Source organism: Parasteatoda tepidariorum, chromosome 10 (genome assembly GCF_982258835.1).
Source record: "Parasteatoda tepidariorum strain Cologne lab strain chromosome 10, Ptep-v5.0, whole genome shotgun sequence".
NCBI classification, from domain to species: Eukaryota; Metazoa; Arthropoda; class Arachnida; order Araneae; family Theridiidae; genus Parasteatoda; species Parasteatoda tepidariorum.
The window spans coordinates 84160529-84183921 of NC_141764.1; the positions used below are offsets into that span (position 1 = coordinate 84160529).

General features: G+C 29.5%; 1 protein-coding gene across 14 annotated transcripts in view; it reads right to left on the reverse strand.

The window, feature by feature from the left end:
* The window catches only part of LOC107448675 (voltage-gated inwardly rectifying potassium channel KCNH6), a 346703-nt gene that overhangs the window by 139138 nt on the left and 184172 nt on the right, over window positions 1-23393 (reverse strand). For 12 of the 14 annotated variants that reach the window (XM_071184212.2, XM_071184214.2, XM_071184215.2 and 9 more), the window contains one exon: window positions 20836-21041. In XM_071184212.2, the coding sequence (XP_071040313.1) occupies window positions 20836-21041 (206 nt within the window). Of the gene's footprint in view, window positions 1-10538; window positions 11539-20835; window positions 21042-23393 lie in introns of those variants that run through there. The other 2 variants (XM_021146338.4, XM_071184216.2) reach the window with 2 other exon arrangements.

Consider the following 23393-nt stretch of genomic DNA (forward strand, 5'->3'; position numbering starts at 1 on the left):
TGAACGCTATTCAACAAACTATTATATATATACATTAATTGTAACCTATAGTGAACCACATTGTGTACCCCATAATAAGCCTATAATTATTTCCTCTGGTGGGGTACACAAGTGCCAGGTAATATAATACGTGGTCCAATTTGATTATTATAGTTCAATATTAGAGGGAGATATAGCACCATATATTTATACAGAATAAAGACTACGAATTTCATCATTTTAACTCTATTCTACAATTCTTCAATTATTTTCCTTATTTTATTGGTAACACAAATGTTACAATCAACGTTGTCAGTCAATCAATCAACCCACGTCAATCAACGTTGTCAGTTTTAAACAATGGCACTAAACGAGAAATTGTGGCGTCATTACAAAATTATTTCGATCAACATAATCAGTTAATTGGACTGTTCAGAACTGCTCTTGACAAAATGCTATCCTATAATTACAAAGTTGCTATCAGGAGGGCTCAAATAGCCTGGTTGGTAGGGCACTGGGCCCATGTACAAGAGGTCGTGGGTTCTATCCCCGACTGCCGAAGACTCCTTGTGTAGTAAACGGTGACTGTTTTTGTTGAGCTTATATAGACCGGGATGTCAATATAGCTATAAAAGTTTTTTTTCAAACACTTTAAGTGAGTTGCATGAAATATTGGAAGTTATTCATTACTTAACATAATAAAAAGTAAAGATAGCTGTACTGTCCCTCTCAATATCTACTCACATTATTTTGAGTTTTAATGTCAAATCTTGCGACGCTATCTCACCCGCAAAACACACTCTATTTTTTTTTCTCCATAAAAATCCCAAACTTTATACTGGTCTTTGGCAATAAATCCATCCATCCCCGACATACCTAAATATTTCATCCTCATTAACTTCATCTCTGTCTGTATCAGAGGACTTGCACAGAAAATCATCATCACTCCAGATTGTAGCGCAACAGAGTCGGCAGAGATTCTTTATCTCATCGTGCCATTAATCAAGAGGAGCCATCCCCACCTCCTCCGACCAGAACGTTTAAATAATGAAACTCTCTTGTTTCCGGCGCTCTACCCTTTCCTTCTGCATATTTGTTCAGATTTTCTAATCCTCCCTCCCGAAGAAAACATTTGCATCGTTAAAGGGAAGTCACAAGAGAAGGCTACTTTACGCCTTTGCAATTAAGCGGCGCATCACTCCCCCTCCCCCTTTATGTTCTATGTTCAGTCATTTAAGAAAAGGAGCTGAAAACGAGCGTAGGTGGTTGTTTTAGTTTGAAAGGGACTGAAAGGTTAGAGATGGTTATATTTTATTTTTTGTGTGTTTGGTGGTGAGGGACTATTAATTATAGTTGTAGTTCCTCATTTGGGGGGGGGGATTTATAATTATTTTTCTGGTTTTACAGAATGGGTTTTTACCTGAGCGTTTAGTTTTTAAGACTTGAAAGAAATACATATTTTAATTAGTGGTGTTTTTTTAAGAACATGTTTGCTAGATGGAAATGTTTTAAATTAAAAAAAAAATACACGGTAAAAAATACAGACTCAAATTTTACGAAACTCACCTCGTTTTTTGACGAAACTATTTCCTGGTATATGCCCTGAGTAAACATTTCGTCATAGGGACAAAATAATTGTCGATGCTTCTTCAATGAAACAAATTTCGTCAAAATTAAAGAAATATTTCATCTTTCTATTTTCTTCCAAATATAGAAGAGAAAAAAACTCTTAGCGCCTAATGTATCAAACTTTTCTAATAATCACTTTATCATGGACACCACATAGGTCGATTAATGCCACCCATTTAATGCACGAAAGACTAATAGAACAAAGCGATAAATTACGGCCATGCCCGAAGACGCATTCGAACCAGGGATATCCTTGGTACGAGACCAACTCCTTGACTACAAAACATAGTTAGCTATCTCCCACAATGCACTGTGATGACGTTTCATAATTGATGAAACATTTTCATCATATTTTTGAGACTTCACGTTTCGTTACAAATCATGTGATTTTCTGACGAAATAATTCTCAAAATTAAGGAAATACAACTGAAGTATTCCTGAATTATCAATTGTGAGAGTTTTATTTCTGAGAGTGTGTGAAGATTTCTCTTTTTCTTTTCTTTTCATAAACAACACCAGCAAAGCTTTCAGAATATAAATTTCGTACAAATTTAAAACAGAAAAAGATCTGATAATATATATCAAAGTTCAATTCAAGCTGCTAATTAATGTGCTGACTCAGGTATTATTTTGTTATGTCACCAGATGTCATTTGTGGTTGAAGTTTTTTAAAAACTTAAAACTTTCACTTTTCATGATTCAGCAATATTTCTTTAGGAATATTGCTGAAGGATTCCGTTCGAGAATCATTTTGTCGCGAAATCAAGTGATTAGTGTCAAAACGTGAACTCTCAAATATATGACGATAACGTTTCCTCTACTCGAAACCTGATCGCAGTACATTGTGAAAGATTGTTAACTTCTAGATAACAATAAAGACAAAATTACTAGTTTCGTCATTCTATGACGAAATTATCTGGTTTATCTAGTTTAGTCATTCTATGACGAAACTAGAATAAAGACCGGACAATCGAAAATGAAAGTGCGAATTACGCTGACTGGCTTGTATGGCGCTCAAGAAGTTGGTTTTGTACCACGAAGATCAGGGTTTTGAATCCCATTTCGTGCATGGGTGCAAATTATTTCTATGTTATATCTGCCCCTGTTGTTCTATATGGTTCCTACGTTAAAATGATTATTAAAAAAAGTAGTATTAGTCACTATGAGTTTTTTTTTATTATTCTGAAAAAGAAATACGATGACGAAATATTTCTTTAATTTGAACGAAATTCATTTCCTCAAAGAAGTGACAGAAGTAATTTCATCACTTTGACGAAATTTTTGCTTGGGGCATATACCCAATAACTCTTTTATAAAAAATGGAAAAAGTTTCGTGATATTTGAGTTCCATTTTTTACTATGTCTATATTTAGATTTTTCCTAGCTATGACAGTGGAGTTGTAGAACTTTTGATTGAAGACTAGTAATCTTGTCTTATTTTCAGCATTTTCTACTCAGAATTATGCGATACGAATATTCTACACTATTGAAACAAAATGTTCAACAACATTGAAAAACTTAAAACAAAAATATGTATTTAAATTTTTTTTAACCGTAGTTGTTTATTAGCATACAAACCGCTTGTTTTATTGAAGTGGTAATCAAAGATCTTTTTTGTCTCATAAAAAAAGCAGATATTGAAAATTCTTTTTTCAGCAATTTTATACTGATGAAAAGTTTTACTAGATGTGTTACTATTCCTAAATATCTACTGTGTTTACATTTACTGCACCAACTTTTAGTAAATATCTGCCAATTCGTATAAAATCATTAAAGTTCAAAATACATTTTTTCTTAAAATTAATGCCGAGTCCAGTCAGATTGTGAAAAATTCAGCGTGAGTGAAAAACTCAGATTCAAAATATTATCAGCGAATCGAAAATTATGTTCGTCTCAAGAACATTTAATTACTTGATTTAACGAAGCATGTTCTCTTTTATCTACAGTTACATTTTTGAAAAAGAATTTATCTAGTTTTTAAATTAAACTCTTCAAATGCTTGATGTGCATTAGCCTTTAATCCATCTCAAACTTCTAAACAAATACCGATCAGTTATTCAAAAGACATAATACAGTATACATCGCCTTCCACTTTTATTTAAAAAAAACAAACATACACTGCTTTACTAATCAGCAAATATATGGCACTTTCAAATCAAGAGCCAAAGTCTGGTACTATTCGAATGCAAAATAATTTTCGAACGAAATCCCCGGGTAGCACCAGAAATAAAAATGATTTCGATCGTGAAAGCTCTAGCTCATTTAATTATGAATGAGGTTTTCGCGTGCTGGAGCAAGAGATGTCTGTGATTATTTATTGCATTTCAAAGTGCATGAGTATAATGAATATGTTTTCAAGATATCTCGAAATAGTGAAAAGAGAAATAGGATAGGATTCGAGTGAATGAGAGAATTCCTAATTTCGGATATGTCGCTTTTCTGAAGCTTAGGGTACTTTCTCTTTCAATTATCTCGATTCCTTGCATATTAGAATGAAGTTTTAGTTAGGCGAGGAGCGTTTCCGCTTTTGAAAGCAGTAAGACTTGTCAAGTTGGAAAGAGAGTTGTAGATTTAATCAGTGCTTTTTTTTTCTAGACATTTAAGAGATATCGCTTGTGAGATCTAAATAAGTATTCAGAATTATCGGAAAATACTAACGAACAGGCGTTTATTCGAATCATGTTTGAGATGCTATTTATATGTAGCTCAATAAAGACAAAAAGGATAAAAAGAAAAAAGAGAAAAACGAAGAAAATTAAAACGTTTCATTTACTGTGCATAAGCTGTAAGTTCTTTTCTCGTTTTTTTTTTGTAGCTTATGCGCAGTAAATGAAACTTATTGATTTCTTTAATTTTCTCATTTTTCCTCTTTTTCGTTTTATCCTTTTTGTTTTTATTGCGCTATATTTTAGTAATCATATTTAATGCAGCTTTAGTGCTTAGTATAATCTACTACTAACTCTCATTTTTCATTTTCGTTTTCATTTTATAAAAGAGAAAAAAGAAAATAATTTATAAAAAAATTTTAATAAAAATTTATTGAAAGAAAATATTTTTCAAAAATATTAAAAAATTTAGCGAAAATTAAAAATTAAAAAGCTGGAAAGCAAAATAAGGAAAAGATATAATCACGTCATCGTCTCACAAGTTTATATTCGTAGAAAAGAGTGCTTTCTAATATTGTATTAATATAGCCAAGGCAAAATATATCGATACAATATCACTCTTGTCATTATATATCACCCTTTTTTGAGGTTATAATCATGTAACTTTTCCTGTTTTTGTTTTCGGGTTTTTAATTTTTATTTAATTTTTATATATTTTTAAAGAAATGCCTTATTTTGATAATTTTTTATTATCAATTTTTATTAATTTAAAATATTTATATATTTTTCCATGTTATCTATCTATCTATCTATCTCTCTCTCTCTCTCTCTCTATATATATATATATATATAATGTATATATTTTATATATGAATATATATATATATATATATATATATATATATATATATAATGTATATATTTTATATATGAATATATATATATATATATATATATATATATATATATATATAATGTATATATTTTATATATGAATATATATATATATATATATATATATATATATATATATATATATATATATATATATATATATATATATATATATATATATATATATATATATATATAATGTATATATTTTATATATGAATATATATATATATATATATATATATATATATATATATATATATATATATATATATATATATATATATATATATATATATATAATATATATATTTTATATATGAATATATATATATATATATATATATATATATATATATATATATATATATATATATATATATATATATATTTATATATGAATATATATATATATATATATATATATATATATATATATATATATATATATATATATATATATATATATATATATATATATATATATATATATATATATATATATATATATATATATATATATATATATATATATATATATATATATATATATATATATATATATATATATATTATGAATTAATGTTCAGCCCGGATAATTACTTAAATGGTTCTTATTACACAACACAAAAGATCTTAGAAACGTTTCCAACGCAGATCATATGATTTCATAAACGTATAATTTATGTAATATTTGCATTGAACAAAAATGTTCCAGAGCAACCAAACAATACACCCATCGAAGGAAAACAAAAATCCCGTGTCATGTGTAAGCAGGACTTTTTAAACGGGATTAACTCACATGTATATTACATGGAAATGGAAACTATGAATATGTTCCTACGTTAGCTTGACGGAAATAGAGAAATCCGCTTGATCTTTGATCTGTCTACCTGTTAAGCTATTTTACGCTTTTCACAGCTATTACTAAGGATTCCTAAGTCGCTTGCGTCCAAAGTCAGTTTGCATTGTATGAGCTAGCAAGAAACATGTCCTAATATTTTTATTTATGGTCATTGAAGGCCTTATTTACGTTTTAAACTTGGAACAATACGTATACATTCATATTTTACTTGCAATTTTAAATACAATTCAAAATAATAGGGAACTCCGTAGTAATTGAATTTCCGAAGTTTTTTTCATTAGGCTGCTTTGCAATGTTTGAATTATATTTATTCGTTCAATGTTAATATAATTTTAAGACATAACTTTTTCTCTATCTCTTAACTTTAAGACACATAATATTTACAATAATCTCATCCTAAACATATATTCTTTTAATCCTTTCAAAAATCAATTCTCAAATGAATGCTTTAGCTAGTATAAAGAAAGTGGAATGTTATTGATATTTGTAGAAGTAATATTGTAGAATTCGGGAATATCTAAAACAGATTGATTATCTTTTAAGTGTTGCTGCTATCACTAAAACGTCTACTTCTTTGTTTTCATTTTTGAGAAGGATACAAAAAGTATATTGAGGACAATAATTATGAAATACAAATGTAACAAAATACAAATAATAACTACAAGAATAGTTTTATTTCTATGTGTTTCAAATTACTTCACCAGGATTAAAATTACTTATTGGGTTTATGGGTTTAATTGGGTGTTATTTTTTTTTTGGAAAGAGGGAATACATAGTATAACTTAAAGTTAATGAAAAGATTTTGTTACTAAATCTATAACAGCATACAACGTTAATATTGGATGATTAGTTAAGCATAAAATTTCTTTTAAAGAGCTAACACCCAAATAAAATGTAGAGCTTCGTATAATTTTTTATTAGATCAGAACTATTCAAAAGAAATATTTTCAATTTCAGTAACTTAATTTGATTTTATTTAAACTCTGTCATATAGATATTTTAAATAATAGTTGGAAGATAACTGCATAAAATGCAGTTATTTGAGAAGAAAACGCTAAATACTCTTTCTAACCCTGTAGCTCTTCTTCTTTTTTTCATTTTTTTACGTTTTAGCTTCGACCATCAACAGTAGATACAAAGGGAGCATATACTTGTCAGTCACACTGGTAGTTAGAAAAGCAATCCAGAACCTAAACCAGCTAGCTCATCAGCTAAAGAATGCATGTTTTGTACACGTGGACTTGTTTTCGTTGAACAGCCGATCCAGTTGTGAGGGATTACGACTTCTTATGTTCAAACTCCGTAGCCTTGTAATTTTGAACTTAACCCAGAAGACAAGGAAGCTCCTGGATCAAGTACTGGGAGAAATTGCCTTCGTGGTGGACTTTTTGATGGAACTAACCAACATTTGCTTTACACGGAGAGGAAGATCACGAGAACCTCCCAAGGTTAGCCTGGCGGCAAGGGGACTCTAACCCATGATCCGTCTACAACTGAGGATATTTTAAGTCAGCATTGTGGTCGGTGCAAGCAGGATGTATTATATTCGCATCGACTGACCATCTCTGGGATTCGAACCCGGTTTACCTAATTGGAAGGCGAACGCTCTATCCCCTGAGCAATCATGGCTCTGTTAAAGTTTATAGAAATTTAAAGAGTGAATCAGAGCCAGAAGAGACTATTACAGAACTTTAACTAACTAAATGCGGCATTCATTTCATTTTCACTTAGCCGATAAATCTATAATTACTGAATGCGATTTATTTTCTCACAAAATGAATACTATCTGATATTGAGATTAAAGGAGATATCTAGTAAAATTCAATGAATATAATATTTTTTAATTCTTTAAAATTTAAAATATTCCCATATAGTGAAAATTTTAAAAATATTTTTGAAATGTTTTGGTAGTCAACTTTTTAGAAAGTGATCAAGATTATTAACTTAAAAATGGTAGAATAATTTAAAAAATGCTTAAAATTGCTTGAAACTATAATAATAGCAGTTGTATAGCAAGCAAAAGAAAGATTTGGCGAACCAATAATTTCATTTCAGAAAAAGAACACGTTTAATTATAGATTTTATTGAGTTTTTGAGATAGTCTTTTTTTTTATTTTCAAATGTACTTGAGCTTTTATGGCAGGTGCGTGGGTAGATTATAATTAGACTATTATTAAACTAGGCTATTTATTAAAAGACTGTTTAGAAAGAGCTAAACTTGTATTTTATCTTAGCTTATATTTACAAGCATTCTCGAAAGTTAAAATACCTATTTTAATAATTCTCTTGGGGATTTAGTTTAATTTTTTTCATTCATTTGAAAAAAAAATGATAGTTCTGCTCTATTATCGGATTTTATAACAAAACAACGCAATCTTTAGACTGAAACGTATTTTTTTGCCATTTATCAACTAAATTTACGAATTTTTTTTCAATGTCATGATTTATATAATAAAAGCATTTACGATAATAGCTTCAATTTTCAATCAAACAGAAATAATAGCTTTGGAAAAAATATTTAGATCTTTTATGGCAAAGTAATCTTTCAAACAGCTAATGATTTTTAGTAGTACATGCATCTAATATTAAAATTCGTATTGTACTCCCTATTAGTTGCGTGTTCCTTTAACACACTTTTCCGGAAATCGATTTTTTCCAGACTTTATTCGCATTGAAAGCTGCGTTAATATCGAGATGATAAATGTTCGAATACTAAGCAAATGTTCGGTTAACAGAACCCACAATACAATTTTCAAAAATGAGTTTATACTCTTATGCACTGTTAGAAATGTTTTGTAAAAAAGGGTAAATAACAATTTATTTATCATTTTTCAATATCCAACCAAAACAGTCAAATAACTGTAAAAAAGATTATAATAAACTGTGAGAAAAATCGAGTATTGACTGTTTTTACATAATACGGTGAAAAAACTTGAATTTTACCCACGCTAACTACATTCACCTTAGTTTCTTGTAGCTGGGTACATATAGTAGCCAAGAGGGCTAATTTGTTAATCTTAGGACCGGCTGGATGGGGGGAGGTTGAATTAAACCATAGACACTGCAGTATTTCTTCCATTACTTTAACCTATGAAGAGTTTTTAGTTTCCTTTCCTCTGCAATTTGTGGCCTTGGACTATTAGAATAGTACATAGATGGTGGCAACATAGAGCTACTTGACACAAAAAAGCTTAGTATTTTTCCGTCTCTCATGATTAATGGCATCACCGGGAAAACTAATTAAACCACATCCATAGTTCAGTTTACGAAACATAACTCAGCTACAACCTAACTTTAATGACAATTACCTAACGAAAAACCTAACATAACTAAACTTCAATATTCTTTTAAATTTCATTTTTTCTGTTTTGAAACAATGCAAGATTTGAATGGTTACATAACCGTATAGTTTTGTATTATGGGTTTCTTAACCATACTAGTTGTAAACTGTTTCAAAACTGTAAAAGTAAAAAATGTTCCAAACTATGAATCGAGTGAAAATTATAACAGCGAGAAAAGAGTATTGAATGATAATAGCTGACTCATGATTATAAATGTATTGCATGATAACAGCTGATTTATTAAATCATTTATATAGCTTAAAGTGTTGTCTTTTCTTGGCTATAAATAAGTTCTAATTATTCAATGAAGTTGCTTTTTAATTTTCAACACAGCATTGTTGTTTTAACTTATAATAGGGAGATCTAAATCTGAATTTCAAAATATCCCAAAACGGTTTTAGAATTTTATTTTACATTAATAATAATTATTTCTGCAATGCGTGTAAGTAGTTCAAATTTTAATTTCATTAAAACATATACATTAACATTTATTGTATTATAAAATTGTGCTTTAGATTACTTCAGAAAAAATATTTTTTTAATTTTTATTTTCGGAGAAGCAGTATTTTAAACATAGTTTAAGAGATTATTATTAATAGTTTGATCTGCTGGCCGACATATATATATGAAAAAAAAATCTGATTCTTCATTTACTAAAACAGAAGTTTTTTTTCCAAGTACATTCAGTTGTAGTGGTAGAAATTCAAGACAGAATCGTTAGTAAAAACTACGTAGATGAAATTCGCTTAATAAAATGAAAAAATTATCAAAGTGATTTTTAATTTTAACGTGTAAGTTGTTGAAATTAACTTTCATACTTTGTATATGCAGCTTGCCTGTTCAACTCGATGTACTCTGTAGTTTTCTATATTATTACTTTTTAATTGTATTTTTAAAAAAGGAAATGAGTGAATGACATTTTTTTCTAAATAGTTCTGTATCTAGTGAACTTTTAAATTGCCTTTAGTTTCTGAAAAATATATATAAATTAAATTTATTACAACACTGAATTTTTAAATATTGTAACTTTACTTTTAACTTTAAATTTTAAATCAAATGCATATCAAGGCAATTCGAATTAGTATTTTGTCTTGGGATTTTATTTCAAAAATTAAGCAGGTTTCTTGGCAACAGCTTCAAAAGCAATTTTTCTTACTAATAACAGAAAATCTAATAAAAATATATAAAAATGTTAAACACATGAGTAAGTGTAAGGTAAGTTACCTGAGGCATAAGGCTATTTTTCCTACTATAAACTATAGACTTTCGTTCTCTGGTTGTCGATGAAATTCCATCATTATCAACAATCAGTTTAACACCAGCTTTACGGGGGCTAGGAAGTGGGCTTTGATGCGATTGGACGTGATTTTTAGAGGATGAATCACAACTTTCCCCTTTTAAGCTCGATTTTAAGAACAAGGGTCTATGTCGAACAGACGGACACTCGCTATTATCTTCATTGGACGGTGGTTTAGAATCGGTATCCAAGGATATGCACTGCCTTTTTAGAGCTCTAGGCTGGTAATCGTCATCCTGGGGGCAAGAGTAGCTTTTCACTGGTCTTTTGGGTCCAGCGGTCAGGAATGCAGCAAGCCTACCCTTCACAGTACTCAAAGACTGGGGCATACCATCAACAGGAGAACACACTTCCACGTTGGGTTGTTTCTTAAGCATTCTTTTCTTGCCCGGGGTATCAGTGGACACTTTATTGTCCTCCCCCACGTTCTCTTGTCTCTTGAGAGGTGTCTTTGAATTCGATCCCGGACAGCCTTCGGGTTGCAGATTAAATGTATTTTCCATTTTATTGCTCTCGTCATCATCTGTCGCGGGATCAATCTCAATAGACACGCACGTCATGCGTGGATTCTTCAGCAAGGCCTCGCTCTTCGGACGATTGTTGTTGTTTAAGGCAAAATCGTTTTTCACGGACAAGAAAGCCTCGGAGCGGTTTTTGCGCATCGTGTTCTGCAAGTTGTTAAACTCGTGTTCTGGGGAATGGTTTCGGGATCTGTCTTGGCTCTCATCGTCGTAATCTTGGCTGTGTCCCATGGTGTTAAAGCGTTTGTTGAGATCTCCCATGACCCACTTTAAATGGTGGGAGATCAAACCATTTCTTTCAATTTGATGTTTACATTTTTGAACACACTTATATTCCGGTGACTTCCCAGCCGAGAGCCCAGGTATAGAATAAGAAATACCCTTCGAAGGGAGAAAGTGGAAAGGAAGAACTAAACAATAAAATAAACATAAGAATAGAGACCATCACGTGACGGCCGCTTCTCCTAGTCGTCATGGAAACGCATTTCTCCACCCACCCGATCACGTGAAGCCTGCACGCCCTTTCGCGGGTTGCCCCGGGTGACCACTATGTCTTGGACTTCGAATGGACCCTCCTTATTCATAAAGTGTCGGCAGTCCGGAAGTCGATTTGTCCTAAAATATTCTTTTCTAAATTAAATTTGTTCTCGCACACCGAAAGTTTAATGAGAAAGTTGGAACGAATAAATTCTGAATGCTTAAAAGATATCGAAATAAATTTCCCGCTAAATATCATGGGCAAACAATCAAGGATACGTGTTGCTTTGTAGCGAGAAAAGTTACTGAACCTTAACGGTTATCCGTTAATTAAAATAGTTCAAAGTTAAAAATTAACATACAGCCAACACTTTATTTATTTATTTTTAAATAAATAGTGAACTTTTATATATTTTATACTTTAATTATTGGGCAATAAATTTATGTTGCATCATTTGTAAGGTAAATTTTTAGGCAGAAAGGCAGATTTATTTAATGTAAGGCAGATTTATTTAATGTAAGGCAGATTTATTTAATTGAACTTTATTTAAATTGATCAACGTAATTTTAAACACAATATTAAAAAATTTACAATCATAACTGATTTTAAACTTTGTAACTCAGAACTGGAAAACATTTTTGAAACAATATAAAAAGGAAACTTAATTTTTTTAGAAAAATTAAGAATTATTTATTAAGGCAAAGCGAAATAAATTCGCAGCTACATTCAAGACGTTTAACATATTAAAACACCCTGTAAAATAGTTTAATTATCCTTATAAATATGAGCTAAACAAACAAACAAACAAAACAAAAAACGGAAAAAAAACTAAAGCTTTTCATTAAGAATATCGTATTCCTTAATTTGTAATTTTCTTATTTGATTTTTATTTTCAAATTTAGTGGAAGTAAATTCAGTTTTCTTTGAATGAATTTTTTTGGCTTTTTTTTCTGTTGAAAATATTATAAAGGAGAAATCATAATAAATTAACATTCTACACAATATTAATGCATGGAAACTGATAAAATGGATTAATTTTACAGTTCATCGATGTTTAATGGAAGAAAATTCTTTTTTCTTTAGAATATTATGCAAACATCAATTTCAAATAAAGATTTCGAATAAGAATTAGCGCATCTATTCGACATTTGTAGAATATTGAAGGATGTCACATTTATAGAATTGACTAAAAATCAAATAATGAAAGTTTTGCTAAATATTTATGTGCTTCATAAATAAGACCACTTAGGTTTATAATAATAAAAAAAATGAGAAAACAAATAAAACAAAAAATCATGTCTCATTTTTAAAAAAATTAATATGCTGTAAGAGATTTGAAAAATATTAAAATACATTTGAGGAACGCAAGACAAGTGGTTTAAGGTATTTATAAATATAGAAGAAATAAAACACGAAAAAACCGAGATGCTGAAACGTGATAAGTTAGCTAACAAGTATCCCACTGTCAATAGTAATTAATAAAAACCTATCCATACCTGAACCTACAAAAAATATTTATTTAGCAAAAAAGTGGTCTATTTAATTATTTTTTTAAATCTATTTTTTAAGTCATTAGAAAAATAACATAATATTGTAGTAAGTTATTTTATTTTATCGAAAATTAAATTAATAAGCAGACGTAAAATATCCTCAGTGGTAGACGGATCATTGGTTAAAGTCCCCTTGTCGCCGTTAGGCTAACCGTGAGAGGTTTTCCTCTCCATGTAACGCTAATGCGAGTTAGTTCCATCAAAAAGTCCCAGCGAGGGCAAATTTTCTCTCAATACTTGATCCAGGAGTTCCCTTGTCTTCTGTATTGGTTTCAAAATTACAAGGCTACGGAGTTGAACATCGTAACAGTAGCCGTAAACCTAAATTCGGGTTAGCTGTTCAACGACGTTTATAAAATAAAATAATATTCTCTCTGCTACGCATATGTATGATTTACAAACTAATTTTCGTCTTAATATTCTCTCTGCTACGCGTATGTACGATGTACAAACTCATGTTCGTCTTAATATTTTCTCTGCTACGCGTATGTAGGATTTACAAACTCATTTTATGTTAAGAATTAGTGTACGTATGCAACCGAAATCACTGCTTCTCTATATATTGTCTTGAAAAATAACTTTATTGATTCTTATGTGCATCATATCTTATTTAAATTATAAACTTTAGTGTTACTAAATATCAAACATTGTGATTGGTGGCCTCTGCTTTACACCATTGAATGTAAAATAACATTCTAGATGTTTAACAGCCCCAGAAATTATCCTTGGGTTTTGGTGGTGTAGAACACCACATTGATGTTAAGTAGTTGTTGCCATTTTTGGTGTTGAGATGCAGAAATTTTTTACTTTATAGGGAACCAGGAACGAACTCAGTTTCTGCGCTCTTTGCAATTACGTTAAAAAAAATGACGCAAAAAATTTTATAAAAACTTTGATTAGATTATCAATTTATATTTATTTTCTGCGCATGTCATTGTTTTGCTTATTTTAATATTTTCATAAACTATTGAGAAAACTACAATCAAAATTTAAATAAATAATTTTATGAATATTTCAAGGATATTTATTACTTAATAACAGGAATACCACAAGGACGAAAATTAGCAGTTATATTTTCCACGGTTTTTATCTTCTTGAATGCACAGAATAATTATTCCATATTCAAATTTATAAAAGGTCAAATTTATAAGTATCAAATTTACATTACGTATTCATACTTATTATTAAAAAATAATTTTTTGCAAACGATTGCAGCATAAAAATTTTTTAATCAAATTTTTTTTGTTTGACTCTATTTTGTTGTAATAGAAAAGTTAAAAATTTAAAATCCGTTGACGATTTCTTTCAAAAATTTCTCTATTTACTAAATTCATTTCAAGAAAAATTTTGTGTTTTTTACGCATTTATTAAAACTAGTCATATAAAGGCATTTTGTGTTAAAGATGGGTTGAATAACAACAGTATGTAAGTTTTGCAGAACATTGATTAACGTTATTTTTCTAAGAAACTGAAAATGTAGTGTTTTTCTATGTATTAACAAAAAAAATGACACCAGCCACAAATGACCGACAGACTTGTTCTCCATTACCAGTACTCCAAACGATAAATAAATTCTTCTGCGTGTCTAGTGAATTCAGAACATCGTAAAATGATAAATAAAATCTGTTGCCACTCTTTACGAACTCGCTACGAAGTCGGGATAGAGCTATAAGAAAAGTAAAAAGCCCTATAAAAATAGCATATTCATGTGTCAGGGTTGAATAAAAAAAAATACCTGTTTTAGTCTTAGTACTAAGCCATTTTAATGTTCAGTAGAAGTAATTACTTATTAACACGAAAGCTATTACTTTATATTTATAGTGGAAACGTTTTGAAGTTACGGATTAAAAATTAAACGAGGCAATCGGTTTTCAGAAATAGCTGAGTTTGAATAAAATTTTACTGAAAGCTTTTATCCAGGCATTTACATTGTTTTGGTAATTTTATATTTTATTTCATAACCGGTGTTAAACAGCCGGCTCAATTTTGAGTTTACGACTATCAATGTTCTGCACCGTTACCCTGTAATTTGAGTTACAAGGAGAGGGAAACCATGAAAATCTTCTCTGTTTAGACAGACGGTTGCGGGATTCTAACCAATGATACATCTACCACTGAGGACATCAGCACTGTTGCCATAACAACCAGTGGTCATAATAACCAGTCACTGCTGGGAATTGAACCTGGGACACCTCAATTGGTGGCGAACATTCTATCCGAGCCACCACGGCACTTGTTTGGATAATTTCTACAGGCGTTGAACATCCGACTCAATTCTGAATTTAAACCTCTCAATATTCAACTCCGTAACCTTTATATTTTGAACCCAACTCAGAAGATAAGGGAACTCTTGGAACTAGTTTTCGTGGAGGATGTTTTGCCTGCATTTGCTTTACATTGCGAGGAAAACCTCCCCCGCTTAACCCGATGGCCAGCGGATTCTAATCCATGATCCGTCTACCACTGAGGATAGTTTACAACAGCACAGTAGTCAGTGAGATCCGGAAGCCGAATTCGTAGTGACTAGCTAAAGCTGGGATTCGAACTTGGGCCTCCCATTAGGAACCATGTAATTTTGAACCCAATCTAGAAGGCAAAGGAATTCCTGGATCAAGTATTGGGAGAAATTTGCCATCGTGGAGGACTTTTTTTTATGGAACTAACTCACATTTGCGTTACATAGAGAGGAAAACCATAAACATTTCCCACGATTAGCGCTATGGTTAGTGGATTCTAACCCATGATCCATCTACCACTGAGGATATTTTACTACAGCGCTATAGTTAGTGCGAGCCGGAAGCCGAATTCATATCAACCAGTTAAAGCTGGGATTCAATCCTCGAATGGGAGGCGAGCATTCCCTCCTCTGAGACACACAGTAGCTACGTTTGAGTAATTATAATAATGACTATTTAAAAATTATTTACATCATTAAAATTTAAGGAGATTCCTTAACTGTTCAAGGACATTAGGCCAATTCGCATTCAATTTAAAGATCCGCCGCAACAACAGCATAGGCTGCTGTACTAGAGCACTGAGCAATGCGGACAATTTGGCACAAGGCTCCCTGTCACGCAGACATAACATTTGAGTCAATGGACCAAAGAAACAAACACGACATAAAAAAATAATAACAAATTCAACATAGTTTTCATCTACCAAAATTTAGAATTCAAACTCAGTTTGTATCTATATCAGTTTTTATATAAAATACAATTATTTTAAATTTATATAAAATTTAACCTTTTTTACTTTTAAACTTTTGATAATTAAGCAGGACAAATTATTAATGTTATATAATTTTTTTAGTCGACCCATAATCTCAGGGGTTTTGGAGAAACTGTTATATAATATTTGTAGTACAGTGCTTTTTGTTTAGTGCACTACTCGCGAATTGAAACGTAAAACAATTCATAGATATCAAAAATAAGTAATTTATTAAGAAATTTTTCTTAATTTACTAATTTGAAAAATTGCTACAAGCCATTTTTTTAACTTTTCCTATGATAACCTGTAAAATTACAGGTTATCGGAAAATACTTGTAGTACAGTGTTTTTTGTTTTGTGCACTACTCGCGAATTGAAACGTAAAACAATTCATAGATATCAAAAATAAGTAATTTATTAAGAAAATTTTCTTAATTTACTAATTTGAAAAATTGCTACAAGCCATTTTATAACTTTTCCTATGATAACCTGTAATTTTACAGGTTATCATCGGAAAATACTTGTAGTACAGTATTTTTCGTTTAGTGCACTACTCTCGAATTGAAACGTAATACAATTCATAGATATCAAAAATAAGTAATTTATTGAGAAATTTTTCTTAATTTACTAATTTGAAAAATTGCTACAAGCCATTTTTTAACTTTTCCTATGATAACCTGTAATTTTACAGGTTATCATCGGAAAATACTTGTAGTACAGTATTTTTCGTTTAGTGCACTACTCTCGAATTGAAACGTAATACAATTCCTAGATATGAAAAATAAGTAATTTACTCAGAAATTTTTCTTTCTTAATTTACTATTTGAAAAATTGCTACAAGCCATTTTTTAACTTTTCCAATGATAACCTGTAATTTTACACTTTAACAGCCATTACATTTTCTTCGTCATAACAGCAACCAATCTATCATACTTCAACTACGATTACAACATGATTAATGAGTAAGACTTGAGCATTTTTCCTCTTCTAAGCGACAACCGCGACAGAACATAATGTCCTTTACGAAATATCCTCATTGACTTTAGTGGCATTAATCAATGTTCTTGATAAAATATGATTAAAATAATGAAGGAATTGCACAGAAATAACGATTTTTTACTTAAACATGTAAACTAATCAATCTTTGTCATACACCTAAACATACTCCTAGACTTTAAATATTTTTGATCCAAATAAACTCATTAAATAGTTCATTAGTTGTTTACGCAAAGGAAAAGCTAATTTTATCCCACAGAAGACGCAACTTAAAGTGTCTTACATTTACTTTTAAATAATATGCTATTGAGAGTGCAATAGAAGTCAAACTTGGATCTATGCCTTTTTTGTTAACAATTGCTGAAGTTTGATGATTGAAGGCATACGTTAAAATCTTTATATCATAATAATTAACTTACATAAATTTTTTATAGATTTAAAAAAAGCTTATATTTATGCATTTTTTTTATGCCGGAATTAAAATTTCATGAACAATTAATCGTGAATTTTTTTTTAGAAAAGATTAAAAAATTTAAAAAGCTGACGAGTTAAAGTAATGTTTTGCTTTAACTAATAGTTAGTCTATATCGCGGTATTCAAAAATATTTCATAGAAGTTAATACAATAAAATTCAATTAAAAAAATTAAAACAAATTTTTAAAATAATACTCAAAAAGTATACATGTATAAAAAATTCTTATCGCTTTATTACGATAACTAGTCACTCATTGGTCAAATGTTTTTTTTTTTTTTCAGACGTGTTTCAAGACGTCACAAAATACTTTTCCTTCTTCAGTATTCATATTTAAATTGAAATCACCGTCAAGACAGTAATTATAATTTAATAATAAAAAGAATATAAAAAAACTTTAAATTATTATTATGTAAATACATTAAGAATGACTGCTGATGATAATAAAAAGGAAAAAAGAATTCAAAAGAAATTATCAAACATCAGCGGTCGCCATAGTAACGCATGCAATGACGACGCATGCGCACTGTTTACTATTACTCTTAAACACAGTTGAAAAGTGTGATGACGTCCAAATAAAGTGTGCATGCCATCAAACCCAAAACAAGACCCATTTTGCCCATGGGTAAAAATACACAGTGGCACGTAAATAATACATCTTTGAAACAGAATTTTCTCTAATATATTTTTTTACACCATAAAATTTCTAAAACAACTCCACAGTAAATATATTTGATCTCTCACTTCATTTAACGATTTTATTAGTAGTGTACAGGGCACTTTTGTAATAGGTGATTCAGAGAATTGAATATATTGTAAGAATTTCTAGTTTTTTCTTAACGTCATTGTGTTGTGTCATTAAAATAGTTATAGATTATTGCCGTGAATGACTTATGTATTCAAAGAAAGAAGTTGTTTTAACGATCAAAGTTATTCAGAATGATTATATTGTTGGAAGAATGAGAATGAACAGAATGAGTATATTGCAAGAAGAAGGGAAATAAAGAAAATGATTATATTGTTAGATGAATGAGAATCAACAGATTGATTATATTATAAGAAGACAGAATGAATTAACAGAATGAGTATATTGTAAAAAGAATGAGAATGAACTGAATGATTATAATGATTGTACTCTAAGAATTTTTAATTCTTCTTAACGTCATTGAGTTATGACAGGAAAATATTTGCAGATCATCGCTGTAAGTGACTTCAATCTACTAAAAAAATGAAGTTATGTAAACGATCAATGTAGTTAAAAACTCTCGGTAAGATATTTTAAAACAATTTAAGAATCGATACAGTTTGAATATATTATCTTGACATTTATGGAGTTAAAAATCATCTGTGCTCGCTTACAAAAGAAAAGAGGAAGAAAAATTTGTATCCATATAAACGAATCCCTATGTATTCAGAAATGTAGAAGAATTCCTATCCATGCAGAAAGGTATGATATCCATACATTTCAATGCCTTATTAGAACAATACGTTTCAAACACAGATATCCTTAAAAATATAAGACATTTTTTTAAAATTGTCTTTTTCGGAATTTTTTTAAAAAGGGTGAGGAAGCAATAGAAAAAGGTGAAACAATAGAGGAACCTGAAGAAGAATCCATTTATAGGGGAAGATGGGATAATACCGGGTAGCTGAGATTCGAAGGCCTGTTAGAGCTAAGCTGTTCAACCAAGAAACTGTCAGATTCAACAAAGATATTCACTGATCAGTTGTGCACAATGTATCATTCTCCAAATGTCATTGATATATTACTTTTTTTATAAAAGATTTTCTTTTAGAAAAGGCCAAACTATTCGGTTTTACCGCATTAGCGAGTAGCATGTTAACTCGATGGGAAATTTAGAAAGACTCGAATTTCAGAGAAAAAGAATGTGGGAGATATTTCAATGTTTGATAATTACAAAAAAATTCATGTAATTTACAAGGGATATAGTCAAGGCCGTACTCAAAGAGAGGGGAGGGGATGATTGTCTTGGGCACCGAGATGACTGAGGGCACAACCGAAATTCTTCATCAAAGATATGGTGTTTCTTCAAAAGAAAATGGGAAAGAATTTGTTTACATCTATATATAAAATATTTTTTTATAAATGATCTTCAAACATTCTACAAAATAAGGTTTTTTAGTGCTCTAAGGATAGGCCGACAATAAATTTTGTCCTTTGTTCAGCCTTGGATGTAATTATCTTCTTCCTCCATTCCACAACAGCTTAGCATAGACCTAGTGTAGGCATACATAAAGGGGATGAGGGTACTGGACTGGTTTTATCCTGCGAGCAGAAAATAAGGAAACGAAACAGAACAGTGCCAATTATCGGGTAAAATCCTTATTGTTTGCTAAAGTATGAATTTTTAGTAAACGTATAGTAAGCTGGACTAAAAATAATTTTTCTCACTGTATTGATCAATAAATAAGTATCACTTGACTATATAGATGCCATGAATCACTTAACAACACGCCAATATGGTAAGTCCTTCTTGATTAGTAAAGAAAATTGTACCCGATGTTACCCCACTTTCCACCATATATATATATATATATATATATATATATATATATATATATATATATATATATATATATATATATATATATATATATATATATATATATATATATATATATATATATATATATATATATATATATATATATATATATATATATATTTCGATGCTCCAACCTAAATACAATACATTTTTATCACAGAATTACCTAAAAAAAATGAGGCATGGCATTGAATTCTTGTTAAAAATAAAATTTCCTGTAAATTAAAAATATAAAAATAGAAAAATGCTGAAATAGGAAATGAGGAAAGAGCATCTATATTCATATAGAAGAACCTATAAAAAGAATGTCATATCTATTTGGATGTCAATTTAGAACAATTTAATTATAGTTGCACAAGTTTTTTTTTGGACAATTAATGGTACATTTAAACGTTCCTTGTTTTGATTAGAGAATAAGAAGAGGGTGACTTACCTGTGCAACCTTCTCCCCCATGTAGAGCTTGTGCGAATGCATTTCTTTGAGGAGCAGCTTGGCGGAGTTGTTTTCTTTCTGCCGGGAGTGTGATTCAGAGATGACATTGCTAAGGGAAGGGGACATTCTCTGCTGTCTCACCCTCGACAGGTCCGAATCTGAGGAGGCATTTGGGAGGGACTTGCTTAGGTTGTTGGCCGCGATTGCTGTACACAGGTAAACACAATTAGCAAACAATATAAATTACTGCCAAAAATATAAGAATTGGAAATATGTGGGTATACAATATTTAAAAAAATGTCTTCTTATGTCTATGATTATTTACAAACCCAGCATTAAAAGTAAAACATTCCCGCAACAGTCAATTAGGGACCAAATACAAACCAATTTGGGGCCAAGTCTAGTAGCTACAGATAAATAGTATCATTTAGCAAAAAGTACTAATTTTAGAAATCGAAATGTAAGTACCAAAATTTTTTATTTTTTCTGAATCACCGGTCGAATAGTGTTTTATTAAAGGATAAGGATTTTTACTTTGCATATTAGGATATCAGTATAATTAATAATAAAGACATAAGCGAAATTAATTTTAGGTTAACTAAAAAACATTACAACAAGCACAGTTAAAAGTGATAATGATAATAATAATAAATTCTTTCACATGTTGATGGAAAAAAATTATTATTAATATTACCTTCAATTGTATTTATCGTATTACATATTTAGTTGAATATTTGATGGCTTTAAAACAATTCTGCCAGTAAATGAATCTTTCTTAACAAACTTTTTCAAATTATTAAATTTATATTAAGTAACAATATCTATTTTCATGTACGAAAAGAATATCTAGATTGTGAAGGCTAAAACTGTTAAACCCAGAAATCAAGTTTGTAATTGATTCAAACTTTAGGGCTACAAGAAAAAAATTTAGGAGGATAATTTTACATGGACAATATCTTGTGGCATTTAATTCTAAATACTATACAACGAAATGATCACACTCAGCGGCTTATTTTCCCTAATAGTAATTTGAATTACATTATTCCCCCTTATAATTGATGAAACTGCAATGACAGAGACAAAACAAATGTTTCAGGGAAATTTTAAATGAAACAACTACCAAAGAAATAGAGATCTTAATCCAAATAATTATGTGAAAAAAAAAACAAATTTTTACATCGTGGCATTGCAATGGGCAAATTCTCCATAGTTAGTCAGACTGACCCTTTCAGAACATTAAAAAAATTTTTTTGCACACTTTAACGTCATACTTAGTTTCAGTTTAAATCTTAAAGTCTTTTTTCATGATTTCTAATGCATTGTTTATATTTTTTTTAACTAGAGAAAATATTTAAGATTTCAAATTTTATTTTCTAAAACAGCATTTCGTAGTGGATAGGGAAGTCGCGGCAATTATCGCGACTTTATCCTTATACTCAGTATTCAAGATTCCAGCACCAAGAAAGATGTTTTGTAGGTATAAGTTAAATTATTACAGCATTTTGTTGAATTGCCTATGCATTTTTGTACTACAGACGCTGTTCATTATTTTATTAGTAAAAATTTATGGTGGTCAAAATACAATTCAGTTAGTTTAATATTTTAATGTCTTTTGTACGTGTGCTCTTGTTGAAATTTCTTTTTCCAAGAATAATATTTTTCCTAAATTCTTAAAATATTATTATTTTGCAAGATTACATGTAATACAAGATTACATCTAATACATTATAACGTACTAAGTTACTGCAACAAAGACACTAAAATATACTAAATTTTTGTGATTAAAGAAATGACCACTATTACAATATCACTTATTTCAGTTTATCTATTATTATTCAGTTACTCTGTTATGCAACAACATTGTTATTTATTAATTTCTGATTAAGTAAGAAATGAAATGTTGTTTTGAATTCATTAAATGTTAATATTCAATTTACTGACAACATAAAAATGAATCTCATAATTTTTATATACTCTTTTTCTTTGAAAAAAAGTTTGACTAATTCTTTAATCAACATTTTTTTAGTTTTTGGTCGAAAGTCAACAAATATGTTCTAGAAAAAACATAGTGATAACACCTGCAATTATATGTGAGAAATATCGCGATACCCACATATTCCGAATGAACTAGGATAATTCAGAATATCATTAGTCGCTTTGCATAAACATGACTTAATATCGTTTCTATTATTTAAATAAAAAATAATGTTATGTAAGAATTTAATGCCGATAGAAACATCGATGTATTTCTATTGCGTCTTATTCATGAAGTCCGTTGTATTTTTACCTATAACGTTTTGAACAATTTTTCACAGCTATAAAAATTATTGCAACAATGTATTTGAGAAACTGAAAACTAAATACAGAAATTTCCTTCATAAGAAATTTATTATTAATCATTTTTTAATTTGTATTATTATTAATTATTTTTAAATATTAATTATTTTTAAATATTAATTATTATTAATTATTTTTTAATGTTAATAATTATTAATTTTAATTATAATTAATTATTTTTAATATTAATTATTATTAATTATCTCTTAATTTTAATCATT